We start from the raw sequence: 27,800 nt of genomic DNA on the forward strand, positions 1-27,800 counted from the left end.
ATTGGGGTAATTGAAGTCTACTTACACAAAAGAGTCAGTGGTTAGCCACAACAGCAAATCAAATAACAAAAATGTGGAACCCAAAATATATTTTAGATTATAGCCTAAGAAAGTGTCAGCATGCCTGACGTTATATGTCTCTTAAAATAGACACTAACCGGTCTTTTCAATCATCCATCTTCATCATCTTTTAATACGTCAAAATATTTTTATACATTTTTTTCTTATTATTATTAAAATAGTCCTCCATCCATAGTACCAAAAATGACTCTGACTCTTAACAACCGAATATTAACATCACCCTACACAGGCCAGTGTTTCGCTTGGTCAGCTTTCTCAGAGGCATGTAAAGAATGCTTTAGCAAGAGTCATTTACCTAGAAAAGTCAATAACATTACTCGTTTAGATGACAAATAGCAAAAATGAAGATAAAGCCAATACTTATCTGAGAATAGCATAGCTACCCTTTCAGACGGGACCAGACTTCTCAACCATCTTGTCAGGAAAACAGGAGGAGGAACCAAAACCGAGGCTCACGTCTCTTTAAATTCTCCCTTGTTGTATGACGTCAGCGACCAAATCATACATTCATAGTATGTCAGTATGATAATCTGCCAGACATAGTAAATGAAAATGATCATCCCAGAAATGCATATAAGTCCAACTCGCTATTTAGACCTGATGGATAAACAGTATTCAATCTATAAATCCAGCGTTGTTCAGATTGTAATAAGAGACGTTCCCGATCTCCCCCGCGCCAATGTTGTGGAACATGATCTATCGCACAAAATTGCAAATCATCAAAGGTATGTCTCTGTTCAAGACAATGTAAAACCAAAGGTTCATTTTCCCTACCATTTTTTATATTGGACCAATGTTCGATCATTCTTGTCTTCAGGAGATGTTTTGTCTTGCCAATATAAAGTAGTGAACATGGGCATTTGATCAAATAAATAACCATTGAAGAATCGCAAGTAGTGTTATGTCTAAGAAATATCTTATAGCCTGTTGGCACAGTCAGATGATCTTCAATGGACATTGACGAGTTACATACTGAACAAGTATTACAAGGATGATGTGAACCTATTGAATGATTCGACGTAATCGACGTCAAAGAACTGTCAGATCTCACTAAAAAAATGTTTAAGTTCATGGCGCACGAAAAGGTGATACGTGGAGGTGATTTAAAGATATCATGCACCTGTAGAACGTGCCAATACTTTAAAATAGACTGATGAATCTTAGAAGCCACTGATGAATACGGTAAATAATAAGAAGGTTAATAATAAGGTTAATAATAAGAAGAAAAAAATTTATAAAAATATTTTGACGTATTAAAAGATGATGAAGGTGGATGATTGAAAAGACCGGTTAGTGTCTATTTTAAGAGACATATAACGTCAGGCTTGCTGACACCTTCTTAGGCTATAATCTAAAATATATTTTGGGTTCCACATTTTTGTTATTTGGTAATTGAAGTCTCCCATTATTACCGCACTACCAATTTGGTTAGCTTCCCTAATTTCTCTTAGCATTTCACTGTCGGTCTCACCATCTTGACCAGGTGGACGGTAGTATACTCCTATCACTATAGTCTTCCCCGACACACAAGGGATTTCTACCCATAAAGATTCAATTGTGCATTTAGTCTCGTGTAGGATGTTTAATCTGTTGGACTCTATGCCATCCCGGACATAAAGCACCACACCGCTTCCCGGGTGCTCCTCTCTGTCATTACGATATAATTTGTATCCCGGTATAGAACTGTCCCATTGGTTGTCCTCCTTCCACCATGTCTCTGAGATGCCAATTAAGTCTATGTCATCATTGGCTGCTATAAATTCTAATTCTCCCATCTTACTTCTTAGACTTCTGGCATTAGCATACAAACATTTCAAAGTTTGTTTTTTGTTTGTATTTTCATTCTGCTTTTTAATTGATAGGGATAAGTTAGAATTTTTTAGTTACAGGCACTTGGACTACTTTTCGTATTATTGGAACCTCACTGTCGGGATGCCCTAATTCTAATGCATCATTAGTATCCTTTGAAGATACCTCTCTCCGAACCATGCACTGCTGAGTGACTGTCAGCTTTCCCCTTTGTTCTAATTTAAAAGCTGCTCTATCTTCTTTTTAAAGGTTAGCGCCAGCAGTCTGGTTCCACCCTGGTTAAGGTGGAGCCCATCCCTTCGGAAGAGACTCCCCCCTTCTCCAAAAGGTTCCCCAGTTCCTAACAAAACTGAATCCCTCTTCCTTGCACCATCGTCTCATCCACGCATTGAGACTCCGGAGCTCTGCCTGCCTCTGGTGACCTGCACGTGGAACAGGGAGCATTTCAGAGAATGCTACCCTGGAGGTTCTGGATTTAAGTTTTCTACGTAAGAGCCTAAATTTGGCTTCCAGAAGCTCCCTCCCACATTTTCCTATGTCGTTGGTGCCCACATGTACCACAACAGTCGGCTCCTCCCCAGCACTGTCTAAAATCCTATCTAGGTGACGTGTGAGGTCCGCCACCTTCGCACCAGGAAGGCATATTACCAGGCGATCCTCATGCCCACCAGCCACCCAACTGTCTACATTCCTAATAATCGAATCACCAACTATGACGGCCGACCTAACCCTTCCCTCCTGGGCAGTAGGCCTTGGGGAGATATCCTCAGTACGAAAGGACAGTGCATCACCTGGAGAGCTATATGAATGAGAAACAAAGAACTGCTGGCAGGAATTAGACCATTAGATCCTAAAATTCAAAATGATTGGCTCCGCCAAGTCTGCAAACATTACTTGCAATGACCATATTGTCCCCAAATATAGCTCAAGTCACCGCCTCCCTGAAGGAAGAAGAAGATCCTTCCGAATGCCTTCTCAAGCGCTTCCTACCACATTGCAACCTTTGCCATCTGGGGCTGCTTTCTCCATTGGTTGTAGCAGAAGAGTGTCTGGCAGAGTGATCCGAGTTCTTCACCAAGCCAGCTGCCTGAAGAATCCTCATTGACTCTTCCACAAATTTAACCCTAGATGAACCACATCACTTATGGAAAATTGTAATTCAAAGGGGAATAACCATTTATTGCTATCATTTCCATTCTGCAGCACTTCTTTGAAATTGTGCCTTTTCATAATCGTTAGTGGGGAAAGATTTTGGAACACTTCCCCTTTGTGCCCATGCCACTGGATTTCTTTCATTTTTCTCACCTGAGCCATCACGTTTTCCTTTATCACATGTACATGAAAACATACTACAGTATCTCTGAGCAGATTTCCTCGCAGGTGAATCAGGGACCTATGAGTGCTATCTTTAGGTAGCTTCTCCATATCCTCAGCTTTGTTCAAAATCAGAGCACAAACATCTGAAACTATCTTTGTACAAACAGAGTAGTCAGCTTCCTCAGGAACAGCCCTGAACTGCAAGTTCCCTCTTTGGGACCTGTCTTCCAGATCCGCCACCCAGTTTTTAAGAAGAGCATTCTCCTCCTGTAGCTGTTTCAGGCCATGGTGAATGTTTCACAGGCATTCTCCTGCTCATCCAGTTGGTGCTCCACTGTTTCCATCTGATCTCCCAGCTCAGCACTTTTTCGGCGCAGCTCATCCATGATCGATTTAAGCTCTTGTTTTAATGAGCCCATATCAGCCCTTAATTCACTGAACCAGAGCTGGAAATCATCCCTAGAGACAGGAAGCTCTAATTGCTGCAAAGGAACTCCTGGTATCTCGCTTCCCCGTGGCTATCCAACTCACTGTTGCCATTTTTTTTGGACTCTTCCACTTCCGGGCCCTCGGATTTTTTCATTGCGGCCATGTCGAAGGAGAATTGTTTTAAATCTATTGATTATTTGTATCCAGGCATCTCCAAGACAGCCACAATGAAGACAGGAAACTTTGGCTGAGTTCAGCGACCCGATGGCAGTGCTATAGGGGAGATTTAAAAGCTCAGGATCGGGAGTGCGGACCTTACATGGCCATTTGTTAGCGTCATGTCACTTCCTCTGCAAATGCCACTTCTACCTCATAAGTGGGGGGGATTTTAAAAGACACATGTGCCGATGCTATCACCCGTTTTCCCAGTTCATCCAGGTAAGGAATAGGACTTCCAAACCTTAGTTTAATAGCTTCCCTTCTCCCCTGTTAGCTACAACCCTTAAAACACCAGCTCAGCAACTGAATGCTAAGCAGGCTCGCTGGTCCTTGTTCTTCGTTTGCTTCGACTATGAGTTATGGTATCTCCCTGTGCTCAAGAACCAACGGGCAGGAGACACCCCAGAGCCTCCCAAGCATATCATCGACCCCACTAAAATCCTTCTGGCTACCTCCATGACATCCCTCCAGGAAAGATGGTCTTACCTTCCCAACTACATGAAAAGGTATTGAAATGGGTCTATGACTCTCATGTCTCAGGTCAACTCAGACATGCTTGAACATTGGAATTGCTTCAGCAATACTACTGGTGGTCCCAAATGAAGCAAGATGTCAAAGCCTATGTGGATTTGTGCCCTACCTGTGCAGAGCAAAAAACTCTGCATGGCTGCCTCTGGGGCTGTTACATCCTTTGCCAGCCCCCAGGGAACCCTGGACCCACCTGTCAATGGATTTTATTTTGGACCTTCCCCTCTCAGATGGCACCACCATGATCTGGGTGGTCATAGATCATTTATTTAAAATGTCACACTTAGGTCCACTATCGGGCCTCTCATCTGCACAAGAATTGGCCCGCCTCTTTACTCTTCACATCTTCCAGCTGCATGGTTTGCCAAAGCATATCTTGTAAGACCATGGTCTACAATTTACAGCAAAATACTGGCCTTTCCTCTGTAAAAAATTTGGTCTCACATTAGACTTCACGACACGACAGCATATCACCTACAAGGAAACTGTTAATCCAGTTTTTCTTAAAGAACAAGGACAAGCTGAGCACAACAACCTGAATCTCAAGACTTTTCTCCACTTGTACCTCAACAAGCATCAGGCCAAATGGACTACCCTTTTACCCTGGGCTGAGTTTGCTCACAATACCCATGTAAATGCAGCCACTGGGTCCTCTCCCTTTTGACTGGTCTGTGGGAAACATCCATTGCTACCTCTGCCATTACCGATCACAGTGCCCTCTCCAGCGGCCCAACTGTTTGCCTAGGAATTGCAAAAACTATAGGCACAGACCAACATTCTAATCCAGAAGGCTGCTGACAGGGCCTTGAAGATGACCACAGAAGACCAGTCCCTAAATTTAAGATCGGAAAGAGAGGAGTATTGCTAAGCACATGGCACCTACGTCTGCGAGTTCCTTCTATGTGCCTGGCCTCGCGCCACATTAGACCCTTCACTGTACTACAATGATTAGGACCCCTCACATATCAATTAAAGCTGCCAGCCACTCTAAGGATACATATGTCTTCCATGTATCACTATTCAAACCGCTAGTGTTCTCATGGCCCTCCAGGGCATCACCGGAATCACAGGAAATATCCACCGTCAGAGACGCAATATACGAAGTTGCAGAAGTCTTGGCCTCATGCCGCAGAGGCAAAATAGTCGAATACTTGCTAACATAGAAGGATTACAGCCCTGAAGAGAACTCTTGGGAGCCAGCCGCTAATATATTGGACTGTAATTATTGAAGGAATTCCATCTTCGCCACCCCAAGAAACTCTGAGCCTCAGGGAGGGGATTAAGGGGGGGGGGGGGGGTACTGTTGCATTTAGAAGTCCATGGGTCTTCCCCGCAAACCGTAGCACTTACCCTCCAGGCCTAGCTTGTCTGTCATGACCCACTGCCGCCAAGCTGCTCCATTCTTCAGCACAGTGGGTTGCCACGCCTCAATGTGGCAGGACACTGCCAATGCCACTTGCGGCAAAGATGCTACTGATGCTCCCCAGGCTTCCCTAAGGTGTGTGTGCACATCCCTTCCTTTAAAGGGCCTGTGGCAGGAAAACACCACGGTGATGTCCTCACACTGATAGGCCTATAAAAGGCCCTCTGGAGAACCTCTTCCTTCCTACTGTTTAAGTAGTCTGAGTTGCTTCAGCATCTTTGTTCTCTAGTTCCTGTGTCTTCATCTTCAGTTCCAGCATCCTTCATTCTCGCTGTTCAGCTGAAGCACTCTTCATCCTTGTTCTTCAGTTCCAATTTTTATTGTCCTTCATTTCTGGTGGTCAGTTCTTCAGTGTTCCATGTCTTATCTGCCTGCTTGTTCTGCTTCTTGCCTTCCTGCCTGCCTAGCTGTCCCACCTTCCCTTCAGATGAATATCCGGGATTGACCTCAGCTTGCCTCCTAGACTTTCTTGAATTCTGCCTGCAACTGACCACAGCCTGCTTACTTGGAGCTTCTTGAATGTCACCTGCTACTGACCCCAGCCTGCTTCTGGATTCACCTGTGCCATATCTGCTCTGCCCTCAACGGATCTCCATCTCATCAGCAGTAGCCCCCACCTAAGACCTGCTGACCCCAGCACCCAAAGGCTCAACCCGAGGGGAATGTGGGTTGGTAGAGGCGAAGCTCCAGTTGGGCCTCTGCCTCATCCATATCTGCCAGCCAACAGTGGAGACCTGCAGGGCTCCTCCCTGCAGGCTGCATGAACTCCATCTCAGTCCAAGGGTCCAAGAACCCAACAGTCTCAGAGATAAATTCTTAAATTATTCCTGACTAACAACAATTGTGAGTTATTTCTTTTAAGGAACTCTGTGGTAGATCGAGTGTTAGCATGTTAGTATCAGACAGAGTAAAAAAGGAGGCAGACTCTGGCTATTCCTTAGGTGCAGTTATTTACAGTGCAGAAAAACAAACAGTGCAGCTCACCCTAACTTCAGGTAAGACATTAGTGGAGTGCCCAGAGGTCTGTATTTAGCATATTTATAAATGATCTGGAGAAAGGAACACTGAGTGAAGTGACCAGATTTGCAGATCTCACAAAATTGTTTAGAATCATTAAAACGGCAGCAGATTGTGAAGAACTGCAAAAGGACCTTGTGTAATTAGGAGACTGGGTTTCTAAATGGCAAATGCAATTTAATGTGAACAAGTGCCAAGTAATGCATGTAAGAAAAAATAATCCTAACTACAAATAGACGATGCTGGGTTCTGTGTTAGGAGTCACCACCCAGGAAAAGGACTCGAGAGTCCTTGAGGACAATACCTTGATATCTTCAGCTCAGTATGCAGCAGTGTTCAAAAAGGCAAATAGAGTATTAGGAATTATTTGGAAAGGAAAAGAGAATAAAACTGAGAATATCATAATGTTCTTGTATAGCTCCATACTGTGGCCATATCTTGAGTATTGTGTGCAGTTCTGGTTGCTTCATCTAAAAAAAGACATAGTGAACATAGAAAAGGTACAGAGAAGGGCAATAAAAATGAGATTTGAGCTATTTAGCTTGGAAAAGAGATGACTGACAGGGGATATAATTGAAACTTATAAAATCTAAAATCGAGAGTAGGGTGGAACAGGTAAATAGGGAACGGTTATTTACGCTTTTAAACAACACTGAGACTTGGGGGACACTCCATGAAACTAGCAACCGACAGATTTAAAATAAATTTTAGAAAATATTTTTTCACTCAGTACACAAGCTATGAATCTGGAGGACGTGGTCATGGCAACTAACAGCGGGGTTCACAAGAGGATTGGACAAGTTCTTGAAGGAAAAGTCTATAAACAAGTTATTAGCCAGATAAACTTACGAAAGCCACTGCTTATCCATGGGAATAAGATACAAGAAATAAATCAACAACTGAGGATGTGTCAAGTATGTACTTATGACCTGAACTAACTACTGTCGGAGACAGGATGCTGGGCTCGATAGACCTTGGTCTGACCCAGCATGGCATTTCTTATGTTCTTAAGGGATATGATGAAATCCCTCTAGGGTCCTCTTCATTCAAATATTGTGGAACACATAGACAAGACCTTGATGAAGAGGATGGAGGCAAGGGGGTGTGACCTCTGATGGTTCAAAGGAGAGAGGACCGATATTAACTCAGTATGAACTGATTCCACCCCTTCCCCATCCAATTCATGGGGGTACACCTCGGGGGAGGCAAACTAGTCAACCAGGTAGCAGACTCATCAGTTACCTGTGGTGAGAGGCATGGATTTCCTGAGCGCTCACTGGTGCCCTGCTGTGCAAGAAAAGTTCCTCCATCCTAGATAGAAGACGCTCCAACTTCCCTCTTTGGTCTTCCAGGCTTAACAAGGCAAAGAAATTCTTTACTATTTCCAACAGCTGGGCTCCCATTGGCTGAGAAACCCTCTATGCTGGAGCAGGCAGAGAGAAATCCTCTTTTGACAACTATATGAGCTCATCCTTACTAGTCGTTGAATTTGCAGGCAGTGTCAAATACAAGCTTGGGAGTACAGACATTGTGGCTTCAGATGCCCTGGTTTTGATATACTCCATGCTGGCTGATCTCACCTTTGGCACTAGCAAGGAAACCTTTTGCACCAAGGCTTTATATTCCAAGAAGATTGGGCACTTGCTCCCTTGTGCCAAAGTGTTCTGCTCTAATGAAGCAGACAATGCCTGAAGCTTTGCACAAAGAGGACTGACTGTATCCTTTTGTGTGCCGGTATGCTTCGTGCTGATGAGATGGATGGTGGGCTGGTTGGCACCGGAAACAGGATGTCCAGATAAAAAGAAGTTGCTCAGCATCATGGGAAGCTTCTGTGCCAGGAAGGATGAAGCAACATGCCTCGAGACCACTTTTCTTAGCTTCCAGGAAGAGTCTGCCCCAGTGGAGCTCTATGTCTTGACTGACACCGGCTTCTGTGGTATTGAGGGAGATGGCGCTCAGGGGGATCCCTTACACTGCTTTGATGCTGCTCATGGCACCTCTTCTAGCATCTTCTGCTTCTGTAACATGCTCAACTCCTGCTGGGTGACGGATTGGGAGACTGGTGCCATGGAGGGGGAGGGGAGATTTCCCAGCAGACTTGCAGGGGTAGAGGAAACCAAGTCCCAGTGTGATATCTGGCCACAACTGGAGCAGTTGGATGCATCATGGTCTGGCCCCAGCAGCAATAGCAAACAGAGTGGGTGTCCATGATGGGTATGTGATGCCCACATTCACAGACCTTGAAACCACTAATTGCAGGCTTCTTGGCCTTGGGTTTCTCCATTCTTCAAATTTGCTAAAACAATTTTTTTTGGTTTTGGTTTTTGATTTTTTTTTTTAATTTAAAAGATCTGTTGAAGGGCTGCCAAAGCAGCAGCAGTAAAAGGGGACTTGCAAACTTGCAAACCCAAAGCACAGAATACAAAGTAAAAAAAAAGAGAGACTGGTGAACACATCGGTTTGGTAGCTCAGAAGAAAAAAGACTGAGGGGTCTCACAAGAGAGCAACTGCACACGGGAACTTCCATGCATGCTCAGAAAGACTATCTGAGCTCTGAGAGCCGGGTCCTTGTCAGCACCGTTGGATGATGTCACTCACGCATTATGGCTGATTATTGCCTTTTTGTTGATGGAGAAATGATGTATACAACTCTTCACAGAAAGTTGTTTTGGATTACAATATGAGAGATGAAGAGAACTGTGTGCAAAGAATGCCTCTTTGCACAGAAAGGAAAAGATGCAGCAGTTTAATGAAGTAAAATAGTCTTTGTGTCTCTTTCCCTCATTGCACTGCAGCAGCTGGCATTTTCAGCAGGAGTAACGAGAACCACGAAGCAGAGCCATTGTCTTTTCCGAAGACTGTGACAGTGGAGAGAGGCTGCAACTTCTGACTGACTGATTACTGTTTGATACAATTTATGTATCATTCATAGCTTTATTCATTTTTAACATGTTTACCAGGATAGAAAAAGGCTGACCTTTTCCCATTATTTATTTATTTATAGTGATTCACAGGCACCATTTTGAACTCTCTTCAGATCCTGAGGCCTTGTTTAAGTCCTAAATTAAATTGATGTTTCATTTCATTTCCTCTCCCCCCCCCCCTCCAATTTGTGCTCTGTGATAATCTTAAGGAAAAGGTTCTAGAAAAGGAAAAGGTTCTAGACCCAGAAATAGGGTTACTGGACGAGGATACATATGGAATTCCAACTGTTATTCTGGAGGGATTGCATAGGTGGGGGTTTTAATTAACAGTCAAGTATCCAAAGGCATGTTTTCTATTTTTAATCTAAGGAAGAAAACGAAAATGAAGGCAGTTTTTATAAGAGATTTACCCTGGTAAAAGGCTGTCTGGAAATTGCCCTCCTTTTACTCGGCTGAAAGTGCGCACGTTGTTCCATAGCACATTCACTTATGGGTACATTGGACAGAGGCGCTCCTGGGGAGCGTATTTAGGAGGAAAATAATGTGCATGGATTAGATTTGCAAATCTACGTGCGTCTTTATTTTCCCATGGGAAAGGGATCCACAGAAAAAGCCAATGCAAATGTTTTCGGATGCTTTGTCCCCAGGGTCAATTTTCAAAGGGAAAGTAAACACATACTTTCGCTTTGAAAAATTGTGCAGTTACCACAGGTAAGTTGCTCCCATATGACTACTGCTACTGTATTCAATCCAAATTTATAGTAAGGCAAAGGGTTAAGGTTAGGGATACGTGCACCACTAAAAATCTCATGTTCTTCTTATGAGGAAATGCTTTGTTTCAGATATTCAGAATCCTGATACCCCAGGAGTTTGATCTGTGACAACACAGTGGGAAAAATTGAGATGAAAAAACTCAAATTTTTAGTACATGGTCCAGTGCTAGCACACTGCTTAGCGCTTGTTGTTCCTTCCTTAGCAGTTATGTATCTCCTCCCTTCTCTGATGTGTTCGTTGTGTTAGACTGTTGTCCTAACAGTGAACCAACGACTATAATATGGGTGCGACAGAGTAATAAGAGCTGGATATGAGCAGCTTGGCTAAGTAGTAGATAGGGGTCTCCTGCTAACTTAGCTAGGGAATTTGCTCCTTAGATTGAGCTGTAAAGTCCCTGGTCTGAGACCAGAAGGGTATAGATTTAAGTCCTGAGAATCCTATTTGGAAAAATAGGCTCTGGTACTGTGAAGTGTGCAGCAAGTACAGAACCTTCACAGAGGGTTGAGAAGAGGTCAGACTTGCATGAAGAATTGCAAAGGAGAACACAAACTGCAGGAGAGCATGTGTGTGGATGCTATGGGAAGATTTAGAATTTATATTTGCAGATAGTAATTAGCAGTTATTGCAAAAAAAAAAAAAAAAAATGAGTATGGATTGTGTCCAATGATGATTTTACATTATTCTTTGAGGGTAACTCAGTCCTGGAGAAATCTAACTGTGAAAAGCAAAGATGTTGTAGTGCAATAATTTATTCTTCTTCATTCCTCATTCTTGCAGTGCCTTTTATTACCTCTGATTTGTTTCTGGTCGGTTCGGCTTGGATTTCTGTATGTACCCTCTTGATTTGCTCCAGAACTAGTCTGTAAACACCTGAGTGGCTTCCATGTCATATTTTTCCAGATGAAATGCTAAAAAAAAACAATAACAAAAGGCTTTTCTCTGCTTTTTTTTTTTCTTCTCACAGTCCCAGCCCTTCTTGGGGTATCCTTTCAAGCACTGTGCTGTAGTTGGAAATGGGGGAAACCTGAAAAACAGCAGCTGCGGAGATGAAATAGATCAGTCGGAATTTGTATTTAGGTAATATTTGATATATCATCTCGTGTACTTAAAGTAAATGCTGGACACAGTCAAACAGCTTTTTCATCTGCAGGATATTACAACAACAGTCTGTGCTAGATGAAAGTGTTTACAGCTGCTGGGTAACAATTATTTACAGTAAATCCAAGAAGAGAGAAAGAGCCCATAAAGGGGGTAATTTTTAAAGTGTCCAGGCAGGTTGCAGTATTTTGTACCCAGGGAACTAATTTTCTAAAGGAAAACTCTTCATGGAGTTTAGTTTTGAAAATTCAGGGCTGATGGGGACCTCGTGTACAAATGTAGCTGCAAACTTTATGCTTGAAAAGAAATCACTAAATGTGCTTTATCTTCCCTGCCCTTCCCCTGCTCCTGACACCACAGATACGAGTATGCATGTAGTGAAACAGTTCATGTATTTAGGACCACTGAGGGGAGAGCAATATTCAGCCTGGGGAATTTGCCTGGCTAACTACTAAGGAGTCAGTTTTCCAAAACTGCTCAATGCGTCAGTTGAGACCCCTAACTTTTAGGAACCTAAATGTAGGTAAGATTTCATTCAAATGTATTATCTCCAGTATATTTGTGAACCCTTATTTCTACAAACAGGGAAACAGACCCTGTTGTAGGGATGTGCAGCAGGGACGGATTCGTCCCATTCGCTATTCGTATTCGCTGGACCCAAATCCGTTGCATCCGTTCTCAGGGGACCCTGATCTGTTCATTAGTTACATATGTATTCATTTCCCAAAAAAAAACCCCATCCCAACCCTTTAAATTTAATTAACTACAACCCCCCACCCTCCTGACCCCCCAAGACTTGCCAAAAGTCCCTGGTGGTCCAGCGGGGGTCCTGGAGCGATCTCCTGCACTCAGGCCGTCGGCTGCCGGTATTCAAAATGGCACCGATAGCCTTTGCCCTTACTATGTCACAGGAGCTACCGATGCCATTGGTCGGCCCCTGCCACATGGTAGAAGCACAAGATGGTGCCGGCCGTCCATTGCTCCTACCATGTGACAGGGGTCGACCAATGGCACTGGTGTCCCTGTGACATAGTAAGGACAAAGGCTATAGGTGCCATTTTGAATACCGGCAGCCGAAGGCCCGAGTGCAGGAGATCGCTCCAGGACCCCTGCTGGACCACCAGGGACTTTTGGCAAGTCTTTGGGGGGGGGGGGGAGTCAGGAGAGTGGGAGTTTTATTCGTTAGTGATAAATTGCATTCGTGGGGGTTCGCCATACGTTTCAGAACCCCATGAATGCAACGAATAGGGACCTATATGTTGCGGATTGTGCACTCGTTCAAAACAAATGCACATCCCTACCCTGTTGGCCATTAGTAGGGATCACCTTTAATTTAAGTAAAACAGAAAGCTTCTCTTTAGGACTGTTTTGATAAATACAATTAATTGTTTTCACTTTCGGATAGTTAAATTAGCTCTCATACTTGTCAGACATTTTCATTTAACAGCAATATGAGGCACTGCTTCTAAGTTTGTTATATGAAATAGGGATGTGAATCGTTTTTTTACGATTTAAAATATCGTCCGATATTTTTTAAATCGTCAAAAATTGTTAAAGAGTGCGATACAATAGAAATTCCCCCGATTTATCGTGAAAAATCGTTAATCGGGTTTGTGTCCACCAACGGGAGTTATTTGGGGGGGGGGGGGCGGGAAAACCAGCACACCAAAACAATCCCTAAACCCACCCCGACCCTTTAAAACTAATCCCTTACCTTCCTCCACTCTCCCAAACTCCCCCAAAACGTTTTAAAACACCTGGTGGTCCAGTGGAAGCCCCGGGAGCGATCGCCCGCTCTCGGGCCGTCGGCTGCCACTAATAAAAATGGCGCCGATGGCCCGATAAAAAAAACAAAAAACACCCCGACCCTTTAAAACTGACCCCTTAGCCTCTCCCACCCTCCCAACCCTCCCAAAAACGTTTTAAGATCACCTGGTGGTCCAGTGAAAGCCCCGGGACCGATCGCCATTTTTAAAGATGGCGCCGGCCATCCAGTGCTCCTACCATGTGACAGGGGTCGGCCAAATGCACGGATACCCTGTCCCATGGTAAGGGCAAAGGGCCATCGGCGCCATTTTTGTTAGTGGCAGCCGACGGCCCGAGAGTGGGAGATCGCTCCCGGCGCCCCCACTGGACCACCAGGTAATTTTAAAACGTTTTTTTTTGGGGGGGGGGCGTTGGGAGGGTGGGGGAGGCTAAGGGGTCAGTTTTAAAGGGTCAGGGTGGGTTTTTTGTTTATCGGATCGGGCGCAGCCGATAAAAAACCAATCAGGCCGGACGATAAAAATTATAAGATTTGAACCGGAACCAAACCGATTCCGGTTCCGATTCACATCTCTAATATGAAAGTCTCCCCTTCCCTTTTTGGGTGATCCCTTCTTCCCTTTCATACCATCTTTTCGTGATTTTAGCTGTATAAGTCAGCTTTTCCTAGTATCAAGTCTTGCTTCCATTTCTTCCTGCCTCCTTCTGGTTCTCTGTCAGTAAAAATCCATGGGAGTTTCTGGAGGGGCAAGGGAAAAAAATCTGCAGTGTTCTAACACCACATGTCAGCGTTGTATGTCTGCCACTTTTTCAACTTCACAGGCCAGTGAAATTACATTCATTTTATCAAATGACCTATTCCTCAGTAAAAAAGATATTATCTTTAAAGTAGAACTGGCCAAGTGGCTTGAAGGTAGTGCTGTGTATTACTATGTGGAAGTCCTGGTTTTAATCTCTGGCCTAAGACTTTGTTCTCCAGGCTCGTGGACTGAGCAGAAACATTCCCAGGGCAGAGTTGGGGAGGGGTTGGACCTACGTGCATATTTTTGCTTTTTCCAAAGTATGCGTGTCAAATTTCCTGAAAAATGTTTTGCATACGGTTTAGCTGGTATAATTGTGTGCATGTAGTTTTGATGGGATGATTTTCAAAGTGAACCCACATGTGTAAATTCGATTTGAAAATCGGTGTTACTTATCTGCATTTTTGCCAACTTTCTTATGTGTCTCTTATAAAACTACTCCCTTAGGTAATTTTCAAGGGAGTTACATAAATGTAACATCCTATCGTAGCAATTTTCAAAAGCCATTTACTCAAGTAGTGCATTTTCTCAAGTAAAACTGGGTTTTACTCCAGTAAATTCTTTTTATGTTTAAATATCTTTGTTTAACAAAGTATAACACTTCAATACGATTACAAACAAGAATGGGTACACTGGGAGCCCCGAGTGTCCCTATGTGAAGATTGCATACAATAACATCCCTAATCTTGCACCCCAATCTCCCTCCATCCCCCCCCACCCCAAAAAAAAAATAACCCTCTTCCATCTCCGCCAGTTAAGTATTAGAAAAATTAAACAACATTTCAACCCCCAGGCAATCCAGCGCACATTGTACTATAGAAACAGAGAGTAGGCTGGTGGAATCTTCTGAGCCCCTCTCTAGTAAGAATAAGCCCAACCAACCCCCACCCCCCACCCCCACCCTCTCAAGGCTCCAGCTATCACCTATAGGCATGGTATCAAGGAGTCCTAAAGGTTTACTACCGTATGTGTGGTCCAAGGAATAATCATTTAACACCAGACTATGAGCCCGATGTGGCAGGGATTGAATATAAGCATCACAGATTAACAGAAAAGACTTAGATTTACGAGCTATATCAATCCGCTCCACCAACTTCTCAGTAACATATAGGAGGTGGATTTGGTTCAGTCAATATGTCAGGTTTGGCGGATCTTTGCCCACCCAGTAATAATGAATGGATTTCTTTGTGAGCAATAAAACCCTCCGGATCCACAGCCTCTTAAGTCGTTGTCCCAGGGCGATATTACGTAATTGATCAAAAAGAAGTACATGGGTCTGTAAAGGCAAATGCACTCCCAAAAACTCAAAAAATATAGTTAACTACGGCCTTCCAGAAGGACAGAATTTTTAGACAGCCCCAAAATGTATGACCCAACATGCCAGGAGATTGAGCACATTTCTCACAGGTGGGAGAAGGGGCTAGCTTTAAGTAGTAAGCCTGCACCTGGGAGTAGTAATATCTCATCAGAAATTTATAGTGGGTCTCCCTGAGATCTTGGCCACTCGCAGTAGTCAAAATATGTTTAAAGCATAAGGCATTTTGGGCCATATTCATATCCAGTGGGAGTTTACTTTTCCACTGTGCTAACAAACTGGCTAAGTTTAAAGTAGGCTTTAGACCCAGGAGTAACTTGTAAAAGTAGGAGGTAGAATGTGGAGAAGGATCTTCCACATCTAAAATGTCAGACAACAATGCCTTCTTGTCACCATTCCAAACCTGGACCTGGAGAGACCTAATATAGCTTCTAACTTGGAAGTACGCAAATATGTGTTTCTCCTCTAAATCGAATTCTTCAAGTAAGATGGAAAAAGACTTAATTTCACCCTCCTCAGAGATAAATTGACCAATCCATTCCAAAGCATTCGTGGCCCAATGGGAAAAAATACCCCTAGCGAGCCCCAGTAAAAATTTAGGGTTGCCAAGAAAAGGGAGAAATTGAGAGACTGTACTGTCCAAGTTAACAGCATTACAAAAATACCTCCATAACCGAAGCAATGGAATATACAGTGGGCCATTCTTCAAAATCTTGGGAGCATCACACAAGGGAGAGTGCAAAAAGTATCTTAGACTGAAACCCTACCTTTATTGCAGGAGTTACACCTGCCTCTGGCAGGCGTAACTTGCACGCGGCTGCAGGCGCGCCATCCCCTGGCACAGCCGCTGTGCTGGAGGACTCGGGACCGCTCCCGAACTGCCGCCCCGGCCCCGCCCCGGGCCACCCCTTTTTCAAAGCCCCGGGACATACGCTTCGCCGAGCCTATGCAAAATAGGCTCAGCGCGCGCAGGGGTAGGTTTTAAAGGGTTACGCGCGTAACCCTTTGAAAATCTACCCCAGAATGAGCAGCATAAACTTTACCCACCCACCGGTGGCACAACTTTAAATGCTCAGCTGCATCAAGGCATGTTTCCTGCAACAGTGCAATATGCACTTTCCACCGCTGTAGAGGCTGAAAAACTTTAAAACGCTTAGTTACACAGCCCAACCCACATACATTCTAGGTGGCACAGCACGTGATCTGTCATAGTATGCCACTAACTATTAATAGATACATGATTTGCAGAATAAAATGTACGCATGCTCATGGGACTGGGCCCTCTAGCCTAGGCCCTAGTCCCAACAGAAAAGAAAAGCAATCTCTGGTCTGAAAGGACTGCCTACAGTACTCGCAGTATAAAAGCTTAGACATAGCACAAGGCCTATACCCCCTCCCCTACCCACCTTTTTCCCCCTCCTGACCCTCCCTCCAACCTCCCAACCCCCTACCCCTGAACAACACAACCATTTATAGCAATTAGAGCTCAACAATGAGCAAGACAGAGGTCATTGAAATAAAATGCATTAGGGCTCCACTCTCCAGTGAAGCCATTGTAAAGTTCACTTGTCGTCCTCCTCTCAGGTCTCATCCACCTTGTAAAGTCTCTATGGAACTGTTCGAGCGCCCCCCCCCCCCCCCCAAAAAAAATAAAAAAAATAAAAAAATAGAGGGTCAGCAGGATCCTTCCCAGCCCGATCTTCTGTTTCTTTCAGCCTGGTGTGAAAGAAAGGTTGGGCTTCCTGTACTGAATCAAAAAAGTGAACTTTTATTGGCATGAGTCACTTTAAGTCTCGCCAGATACTAAAGTGTAAATCGGACCTGGTGATGAGCTAATTTGGAACCAGTGGTGCAAATAGGCGTTGATGGGACGAGACTGCCGGAGAGTAGTCAGGAAAAAATAAAATGTTCCGCCCCTCATATTCTAAAGTACAATTTTGCTTGAACAGGCACAAAATTTCCTCTTTATGGTAAAAGTTCAATACCTTGACGAGGATCGGGCATGGCTTACTCTGTTCGGCAGATCGATTCCTCTCTCAGTGCACCCTCTCAATCCGGAGGCCCTCCAACATATCCGGGGAGTTGAAAACACGCAGTAGCCACTCTTCTAAAAAGGACTGTAAATCCCGACCTGAGAGCGATTCCGGGAGTCCGATTATCCGGAGGTTACTCTGGCGCAAGTGGTTCTCAAAGTCCTCTAGTTTGGTCTCATGCTCAACCAATTCTGCCTGGGCTGCGTGCACATTGCACTCCAGGGCCTGGAACTGGTCTTCCACTGCCCCGATATGCATCTTTGCATCGGTAAGGGGCTGTGTATGTTTGGTAAGTAGAGATTGAAGATCATCAGATCGGGAGTGTAGCTTATTTAGTTTCTCATCCATAGCAGCTAAAATCACCATTGCAATGCTGGTTGCCTCTTCTGAAGGCTCCTGTAACACCGCCGGGGTGCTTGGTTGGGCTGCCATGTTGGAAACCACACCGGCCTTCAGCCTTTCCTTGCGGATTGCTTTAGCAGCCATAAACTACCCCAGCCCAGGTTGCTGAGGAACTTGGTGAAGAGCAATAAAGAAACAGCTATCCCGTGGTGAGAGAAAACCCAAAAAGTGCCTGGGAGAGGGCAATGGTCATGATTTAGGGAGTGGAGCCCCAGAGCAATACAGAACACATCCGGTTGCTCTCACTCCATCAAGTGACCTCCCTCGTAAATATTTTTTTAAATCAAACCCTTAGTGACCAATTTTATGGTCCACATTAGCTGGATTCCAAAGGGAGTCTAGGTTTGTGGCACCTAGCCAAGGGCTATCACTGCTGAGCAGTTGGGTGGGTGATACAAAAGAGAGGATAAAACCTTGGTTAGCTTCAAATGAAGGCTTATGAGACCGCAGACCAATAGAGGTCATCTCCAGTTCAGCTGGAAGTCCAAAGAAGTAGGAGGAAACCACTGGCTGCTAAATTTTGAATTCTTCAAATTTTTTCAACTTGTGGAGGAGTACTTTTTGGCTCATTCCCTCTGTCATTGTCCCCTCCCCCCACCTCCCACCCATACCCCCTACATCTCTCTTTTTTTGTCAAAGGTTATACTATTTCCAATATCTTCATATTTGTTTGGCATACTAGGTATGTACATTCTTTTGTGCCCCAGCCTCTGCTGTTGAAAAGGGGATCCCTGCCCTCAAAGTCATTATTCGCTCTGCTGTGTGCAGCAGCCTAATTTTCTTATGAGAGATCTGTGCTGGTGAGTGTGACTGAGTAGGAGAAACTGTTTGTATTTTGTGTTGCTTATGGTAACCTAGCCTTTAGTGCATTGTTGTTTGGACTTTGTTTTGCCTGCCAACAGTGCCACTAAAGAACTTGTGTTGTGAGCAACCACCCCAGTGAATAAAAAGACATAAATTATAGAGCACATCTGGAATCCTGTTTGGTTGAAAAGTGCTATTATAAATCCAGATTATAGGATGTGTGTTATTTTGGGTTGAAGTACAAAGTGGGGTGCGACCACCATTAACAGAAAATACATTTATCATGATTGTTCGTTATAATAAACAGCAAGGGAATAAATTAAGCAGCAGATGCAGCATTCCCTGCCCTGTGAGTATTTCCCATGAGATAATGGCCCGTGACTGGCTAAATTTCTAATCTTAGGTCAGTCTCTCAGTGGATGCTCAAAAGCCAGGAAGATTGTTGCTGTTTGAAAAAGGAGTCTGAAATTGTCATTTTCCTAAATTAAAAATTACAAATAGATGTTTAGGTTCTGCTGCTCTTGTTAACCAGCCATTGTTGATGTTTGTAATATTGATTACCAAAAGCAGTAGACTCACCCCCAAGCTGGAACTATACCTATCTTTGCTTTCCACTGGTTGGTTTGTAGTGACAATTGGAATATATTTACAAACTAATGGACAGGCCCCTCAAAAATGTTAAGGTAAAATGCCATCAAGTGTGTACTTTCACTCCTCCAACGTCCTGGCCCCCTGCCTCCAACATCGCCCTTTTTCTGTACCACAGAGACAAAAGACAAGGGATGGATTATAGCCAGTAAGAGTTCACAGGCTGTGAGATAGCGAGCATACTGTTCCCCAACAACAGAGATAGCTGCGCTCAGCAGCGTGCATGTGTGTCCCCGATAATTTGCATCTGTGTTCCCAGCAGCGCATGCTCCCCATTTCTCCAAGTGTCCATAGCTGTGCACAATCTCCACCTTTAGAGCACACGCACATTTGTTTCACAGCAGGCCTATGCCTCAGCAACAGCGTGTGTATCGTATTTCCAGAGTGCGCCCACGTTAAGCATGAAAGCGCACTTACTATAGTGCCACAGCATGTGTACAGTTACCCACTATACCAGTATCCTTTTGTGCTACAGTGCACAAACAGAGCCACCGTAAAGCATGTCGTTTGCCACATATCATAGCGATATTAAGTCGGAGGCCCCAAAAGTTAAAAAAAAAAGAGTAAAAAGAAAAAAAAAGAAATTAAAAATCGACCCACGGCCCGTGGGTGGGAAGACGGATGCTCAATTATGCAGGCATCCGTTTTCCAAACCCATGGCTGTCAGCGGGCTCGAGAACCGACGCCGGCAAAATTGAGCGTCGGCTGTCAAACCCGCTGACAGCCGCCGCTCCTGTCAGCGGGTTTGACAGCCGACGCTGTCAAACCCGCTGACAGGAGGGTTTGACAGCGCGGGCCCTAATTTGCATAGGCCACCCTCCTGAATTGCGCACCCAGGAGTGTGGCCTGTGCGCGCGCCGGGAGAGCGGGTTCTCGCCAGCTCTCCTGCGCATTTTTCTGAATCGGCCTGATTGTGGGTAATTTATATTCCTGCTACACCAGCCAAAATTACACACACTGTGTGACTTCCGCACCCATGCAAAATGCCAAAGTCATTTCCCTCAGATCTCTCTCTTAATTCCCATTCCCATAGGATAATTATAGGTGGGAAATGCTTGTCTACCGTAAAAATCATTAAGTTCTTCTTGCTGTCCAACCTGCCATCAAGTTTCTCCTCTGTATTCTCCTTTTCAAGCTAAATAAACCCAACTCCCGGATCATGTTATTTAGACGAGAAACCATTTTTGTTACTGCTTCCTGAATTATTTGCAGTTTCTGCCTGTTCTTTTTGTAGGATGAGGCCTGAATCTGGATACTGTGCTCAGACTGATTTCACCAGCACTGAGTAGTGTGAGACAATTACTTCATGTGTCACATAGGCAATATTCCTTTCAATCTCAGAATGAAATTAGTGATATTTTTAGTGATCAAACTACAATCCTGCCACTATGACTAGTCTGTAAAAGAGATCCAAAGGAAGATAAAATAAAAAGGTTTATCATATTATTTATTATCTCTGCCCTTTAGAATCTACCCTGTGTGGTTTTGAATGGAATCTGCTTGCATCAGCCCCTAAAATCTAATCAAATCATTACACCTCCTAATCTTTTCTTCCTTCGGGAACTCATTCTACAACCTCTTTAACATATCAGTAGATGTGGCTAGGACATTTTCTGAAAGCAAGTTACACAGCTTTACCACTGCTTTTTCTAGAGGTTATAAAACCGATGCCTCTCATTTAATTATTCTGTTAATTGTTTAGGGATGTGTTTCACAACCCAGTTCTGGAGGTACATTTAACAAGTTTCGTTTTGTGGATAGCCACCAAGAATATACATAATATAGATCTGTGTACACTGAGTCTGCATTATAGGCAAATATACTCAAGCATATTTATGTAGAGCATCCTGAAAAATAGGAATGTGCATTTGTTTGAAACAAAATAGAAAATGAAACATTTCCTATTTCGTTTTATAATGTATTCAAAAGAAAACGATAGAAAAACCATTGAAAGTTTGTTTTTTTATTTTTGCTTTGAAAAAAAATGTAGAAAAAACCCATCAGGCATCAGGACTGGGCCTAGGCTTACCAAAGCCTTAGTACAAGATCCAACATCTGGGCCAGGCATTTGCTTTGGCCCAGACTCAACGCAAAGGCTTCTCCTAGGCCTTGGCACAGGTCTGATGCAGAGGCCTCAGCCTAGACCTGGGTGCAGTGCCAAGGTCTTGGCTTAGATCTGGGCCCAGGCCTGACACCAAAGCTGGGCCTGGAAGCCACCTCCAGAACCTCTCCCGCCCAGAACCTCTTTAGCCCCTACTTACCTAATCCAAGGGGGGTTCTAAAAACACGGCGAGCCTGATGCCTGATCCTGACGTGGAGCATCAGCCTACACCCAAGCAGGTTGCCATGGCCCGGCCTGGAGGCCAGGTCCCATTGCCAAGGCCTAAGCTAGGCCTAGGCCCAAGACTAAGGCCTTGCCTATGCCTAGGCCAGGACTAGGGCCATTGTGTGGGCTCAGCCCACATGCAGGGTCCAAATGCTGAGGCCTTGGTCTAGGGATAAAACCAGGGCCCAGCCCGAAGAATGAGTCTTGTCACTGGACCCATGGTCTAGGCCCAGGCCTGATGCTGGATCTCAGCCTGGAGGCAGGTTCCCAGGTCCTGATGCCTTAGCCTAGGCCCAGGCCTGATGCCAGGGCCTTGCCCTAGGCCCAAGCCAAATGATGGGGGCCCAGCCCAGAGGCAGGTTGCCATTGCTGAGGCCATGGCCTATGCCTGGACCCAGATCCAATGCAGGACACTTGGCCTCAGCCCAGGCCTAGGCCTGGGCTGAGGCCCAAGATTCAGGGATCGTCTTCTTTCCACCATCTTCTTAAAATGACATCTTCCGCATGGAGGATGCATCAGTGTGACTTTGTCTTGAGTGGATAGCATCATTTTGATGATCAGCCATTCATTTTAAGAAGACATTGGAGAAAAAAGGATCCCTGCAGCCTGATCCCTGGCCTCTGAGCCTGGGTCTAGGCAGAACCCAGCTTTCGGGCCAGGCTCAAGCTTTGGGCTTGGGCCTAGGCTGAGGCAACATAGGGCAATTCCCAGGATTTGGCTGGGGCCTGGGCCTGAACTTAGGCCTAGGTGTCTGGACCCAGCTTCCAAGCCGAGCACCAGCATCGGGCCAGGCCCAAGGCCCCAAGTCGGACCTGGAACCTGAGCCTATGTGAAGCCTAGATTTTGGGCCTGGGACTATGTCAGCTGTTTCAATGGATCCCCCATGGACGTGGTGAGTGGGGGCAGTTTTTGGGGGTAGGGAGATGAGATGCAAGTGGGCCTGGGGATGTCCCTTTTTGGGTTTTTTTGTTATGTTTATGTTTTACTTTTTGTAATATTTATTTCATTTCTGCAAACTATAGAAACAAAATAAACATTACATTAAATGAAACCTGGGGAAATAACCTCCCCCAAAGCCAAATTCTTTTCTCTATACATGGGAAACACTAAGTTAGAGCAGCGGTTTCAACCTTTTTTCCATCATGACACACCTGACAGATGATGCTCATGTGCATGACACATTGCACACTACATTTAACAGCTATACAAAAAAAAAAAAAATCCTATATTTTTTATTGTTGAAAGTGATTCAGGAGAAAGATAACAATTCTTTAATTACAATAATTGCTTATAAAATATCATTATTAAATGTTATTGTTTTCACAAAAATGTTAATCTTGCTTACTGCATTAGTGAAAAATCTGGGACTGATATGCATATGCAGCACACAGATTTTCGATACAGACACTCTCATGCATTTCACTGTCAACCTCAAAGTTCTGATCTCTTCTGGAGGTTATAGAGAGTGTTAAAGACATTAAGGAATATCATCGTAAATGGATGAAGCCATCTAAAGAATATTCAGATTTTGTGTGGCCACAACATGACTCATTACAATCTTCTGTGCTGTTAAATTTGCTTAAATATATTAGACATTCAAAGAAAGGGAAATCTTTAGATAAGCATTTGCAAGTATTTGATTTATGGTATAGGCAGAGAGATTCTGTTAGTACAGCTACTGAGGGGGATAAGAGGCCGCCAGCGTATGCACCGGAGAATCCCATGCTCCATGCCTCTAGTTATTCAGGATTATACCCAGCATTGCCACAGGTTAATTTAGGGCATTTTCCATTATATACTATACCTAAAGAATTAGGACCTGTCAATCCAAAAGATGTAGCCCCAGGTTATAAACCATTGCAGTTAGATCCTCTCCCAGTGACTCCATTATCAGTTATTGATAATTCAGGAGAGGGTATGTCTGGGCAATCTCAGTCCCCTAGTGCTTTTGCTGCTGCTAAGCCAGAAGTGGTTTCCCCTGCTTCTGTGTCAGAGGAAGCACCGGTGGTAGTGCAGCCAGCAGAGGTATTTGTCCCTCCTCAGGTAGAATTACAGGAAGGATGGCAGGAGATGACTTGCATTTTGAAGGGGTTAATGCATCCATCTAACACTGTGCAATCAGGTTTAACTGTAGATGAGTTAAGAAAAAGGTTTGGAGAAGTGCTTACAATATCTGAAAGCGTAGAGAAAACAGGGGACAGTGATATTATTGTGGAGGGAGAGGATAAAAGCGTAAGGGAAAAGGTTAAAGCCAAACAAGACAAGCTAGGAAAGTATTTTACTAGACAACAGCCACTCAGAAAATGTAAGACTCACGGATGTGTAATTATACACGAAGGGAAGGATGAAGAGACAGCTTGTAGAGATGAAAACGGGGGTCTGATTATGGTAGTCCAGAGTGTGTGTAAACAGACACCAAAAGAAATAGTGGCTGAGAAAGAAGCTAGTCGCTATTATGTGGATTTATGGGTGGATAGGCTATCTAGATGGACTGAGGACAGGAGAGGAGATATGTCCCCGTATCCAAAACAGGGTTCTTTATCTTCCAGAGATATGAATGTAGCCCGCCAGTGTATTCGAGGTCCTTATGGGGATCCTGAGTGGGATGATCAATATATGAATTATATCATTTTCATGATGCTCATGTGCATGACACATTGCACACTACATTTAACAGCTATACAAAAAAAAAAAAAATCCTATATTTTTTATTGTTGAAAGTGATTCAGGAGAAAGATAACAATTCTTTAATTACAATAATTGCTTATAAAATATCATTATTAAATGTTATTGTTTTCACAAAAATGTTAATCTTGCTTACTGCATTAGTGACAAATCTGGGACTGATATGCATATGCAGCACACAGATTTTCGATACAGACACTCTCATGCATTTCACTGTCAACCTCAGAAAGTTCTGATCTCTTCTGGAGTTTATAGAGAGCAGAGTTAGGAAATGTCTCCTTTTAATTCGCCATACAAGAAAAATATTCAAATTCTGATACCCCCTCAGTAATAGTAGTTCAAAATCCCTTCCCTGCCAGCCACTTTGTGAAATAACATGAAAACCTGCTAAAACAACTTTTAGAAATGATATAGCATACCAGCCATACCATAAGAGTATGAATACCCAGGGCTTGAAAGGCAACAGCCTTACCTATGAAAAAGTAAGACTGCAAATATGGAACCCAGTCCACTTACTATTGGAAAAACAAAAAAAGCCAGACTACTTTAGATCCCTACACAGAATCTACACCCTCGTTAGCAGAATCCCTCACTTCTGCTAAACATGCAGAATGCAGACTGACTCTTATCTAATGCAGAATAAAAGACCATAAATTATAAACAAGCATACAGAGAAAACCTAAAACTCCAAGAAGGGAGGGGAGGAGGAGGTGTGGTGGGATGGCGGGGCAGGATACTGCATGCCTGCAACATTTCTGGCTTGGATTGGTGGTGGCATGGATTTCCAGGGGAACAGAGAAAGGTGATGAGGAATTTTAAGTACCAGGTTCCTGACCCTGCACTCTCCTCGAACAGAAAAGCACACGTGGCTGTTACAGAAAGCATAGGCTTGCTATGTCAAATTATAAACACCAACTCAAAAAACAATTTTTCGTGAAAAAAAAAACCTCGAACCACAAAAAAACGACATTTCCCGCGGCGGCTGAAAAACGAAAAACGACACGAACACAAAAAATGATTCACATCTCTATTACATACTCCTAAATACACTAAGCCCCGATGTTTTCATGCAGGGGAGGGGGTGCTGCCGCAATAGTGGGGCCCCTCCCCCAAAACACATCTAGCGGTGGGGGGGGGGGATTGTATGTGTGACTTTGGGGGGACCTGGGGATGGGGGGGACTGTTTGCTTTACTTCAGGGGGGTTGGGGGAGTTTCATGAGGCACTTCGGAGGGATTAATTTACATAAGGGGTGGGTATGGGAAGGGGCACTGGGGCCTGAAGGTAATTTTTGTTGTGGGGGGGCTCCTGCACACATATTTTTAACTTTTTTTTCACATGTTGGGGGTGTCAGGGCTGCCTCAGCTGGCGGCCTCGCTCAAGCTCCCCGTTTGGCCACATCTTTTTTTCAAATTTTTCTGTCACTTTAGATGTGCGGCCAGCTGCGAAAAAATATTTACATCAAATTGACTAGTAATGACCTTTGCATGCATTTGCATTATTCATGCATGCAAATCGCATGCAAAGAAAGTCACTGCAATAGGAGAGATGCAAAATATTGTGGAGAGATGCAAAATATTTCATATATCGCACAATATATGCATTATAACACGCGGTAGAGCCCTCACACGGCTTGAATGAATCACCCGGATAATTTGAAATGCCTCACCTTTTTGTCCAAGAGTTTAATTTCCTGTAACTTTTGTGAGGAAAAAAATCCTTTAAAAAAATTGTACCTATAAAAACATATGCGAGATAGCACTGTGGGACTTTTCTTCCTAAGCCAGGGCTAGATACAAGTGGCGTGCACCCATAGGCAATATAGTGGAGGGAGGGGAGGAGAAAATTGCCTCCTTTCTCCAATTTCCCTCCCTCTTCTCTCACCTCCATATCCTGGTGCAGGCTCCAGGAAGCAACAGCAACTTCAGATAAAAAAAAATCAGCCTGGGACATCCTGCAGAACCTGCTGCATCCACCCCCCCTTTCCTAGATTTCCCAAGGTAACATGAAGCTAGTGAGAAAGGAGGGGGTGGAGCGCCACAGGGCCTGTCAACACTCACGGGTTGCAGGAGACCCGCACTGAATGTTTTGTTTTTTAGCTGTTGCTGCTGCTGCTAACTGGAGCCTACGCTACTAGAGAAGACAAGCGACGCTTGTCCCACATGAACGCATGGCAGTGGCAGCAACAGTCTGCTGCCTATTAAAATTTGGCACCGGAGACAGTTGCCAGTGTTTCCTAAATGTGGGCCTGCCCTGAGCACTAGATGTTAAGAATTGGATGAAAGCTCAGTAGTGAATTTTCTACAAGATTTTGCTTGCAAAATAATTTTATGTGAAATGTATATTTCAGACTCTTTAGACACAGTCATAATTAGAATGCATAACTAATGCACAATAATAAATCTCTTTTTTTTTTTTTTTTTAAGCATGAGAGCTGTACAGACCTCATTTTCTGATAGAGTGACATGGTCAGTGAGCCCTTGGCACTGAAGCATGATTGACTCTGCCTAGGAGGTGAACCCACTAGGCTCATGGCATCAGTAGGCAGACACGCTCAGGGTTACGAGCTTGTCTTCATCTTTACCAACGCCTTTCCCTGCAGGTTGAGCCCTTGGGTTCAGAGGCTGGCAGGGCTTAGGCGAGGTCCCAAGGAGCAGAGAAATCCAGTGGCAGGTCAAGTGTCAGGGCAGGCGATGCACCAGGCGACCACTGGCAGGCGTGAGCCAGCCAGTGGTCGGGACAAGCAGCATTCAAGTGTGAACGGATACCAGGCTGGAGTCTGGGCAGGCAATGTTCAGGCAAGGACCAGAAATAAGCAAAGGAGTCAGTCCAAAGAGCAAGGGAAAGGAGAGGATGGGACACGATACAGGAGATGGGTCAGGCAAAGGAGAGTGTAGCAAGGCCAGGGAGCATTGCCAAGGGGCGGAGGCAAGTAGGACAGGGTCCAGAAGGGAGTTAGGAAGGGCAAGAGACAAGACAAGGACAGAAGCTGGAGTGGTGGGACAGGAACAGGAATTGGAGCACTGCACAGGATCAGGAACAGGCGTGAAGGATTGGGAGCCATATATATTGCAAAGCAGGAGGACCTGTTGCTGAGACACCGGGTAGTAGGCTGAGTGGTGCTAAGTAGAGCACAGCCAGTGATGTCATCTTAGGGCGCCATCGAGGGTCCTTTAAGTTTTAACGTGCACTGTGTGTACACGACTAAGGGAGACCCAGGAGGAGGAAGCATGGCAGCGTCTCTGCCGTGAGCCAAGGTGAGTGAGACCAGCTGTGAGACAGCCCTGCGGTCGGCCAACTATGACAGAGTGATATACCAAGAAATAATTATTTGATTTTATTTAAAACATTTATAGCCCTCCCGACGTTCAGGGCAGGTTGCAATATCACATTCACAGATTTTT

At 44.3% G+C, this 27,800-nt stretch overlaps 1 protein-coding gene across 1 annotated transcript in view; it reads left to right on the forward strand.

Annotated features, from left to right (window-relative positions):
* Positions 1 to 27,800, forward strand: part of ST8SIA6 (ST8 alpha-N-acetyl-neuraminide alpha-2,8-sialyltransferase 6) — a 208,335-nt gene that overhangs the window by 169,017 nt on the left and 11,518 nt on the right. Inside the window, exon 6 of the mRNA XM_029588758.1 lies at positions 11,486 to 11,598. Within this exon, the coding sequence (XP_029444618.1) occupies positions 11,486 to 11,598 (113 nt within the window). The remainder of the gene's footprint in view (positions 1 to 11,485; positions 11,599 to 27,800) is intronic.

This window comes from Rhinatrema bivittatum, chromosome 2 (genome assembly GCF_901001135.1).
Source record: "Rhinatrema bivittatum chromosome 2, aRhiBiv1.1, whole genome shotgun sequence".
Lineage (NCBI taxonomy): Eukaryota > Metazoa > Chordata > Amphibia > Gymnophiona > Rhinatrematidae > Rhinatrema > Rhinatrema bivittatum.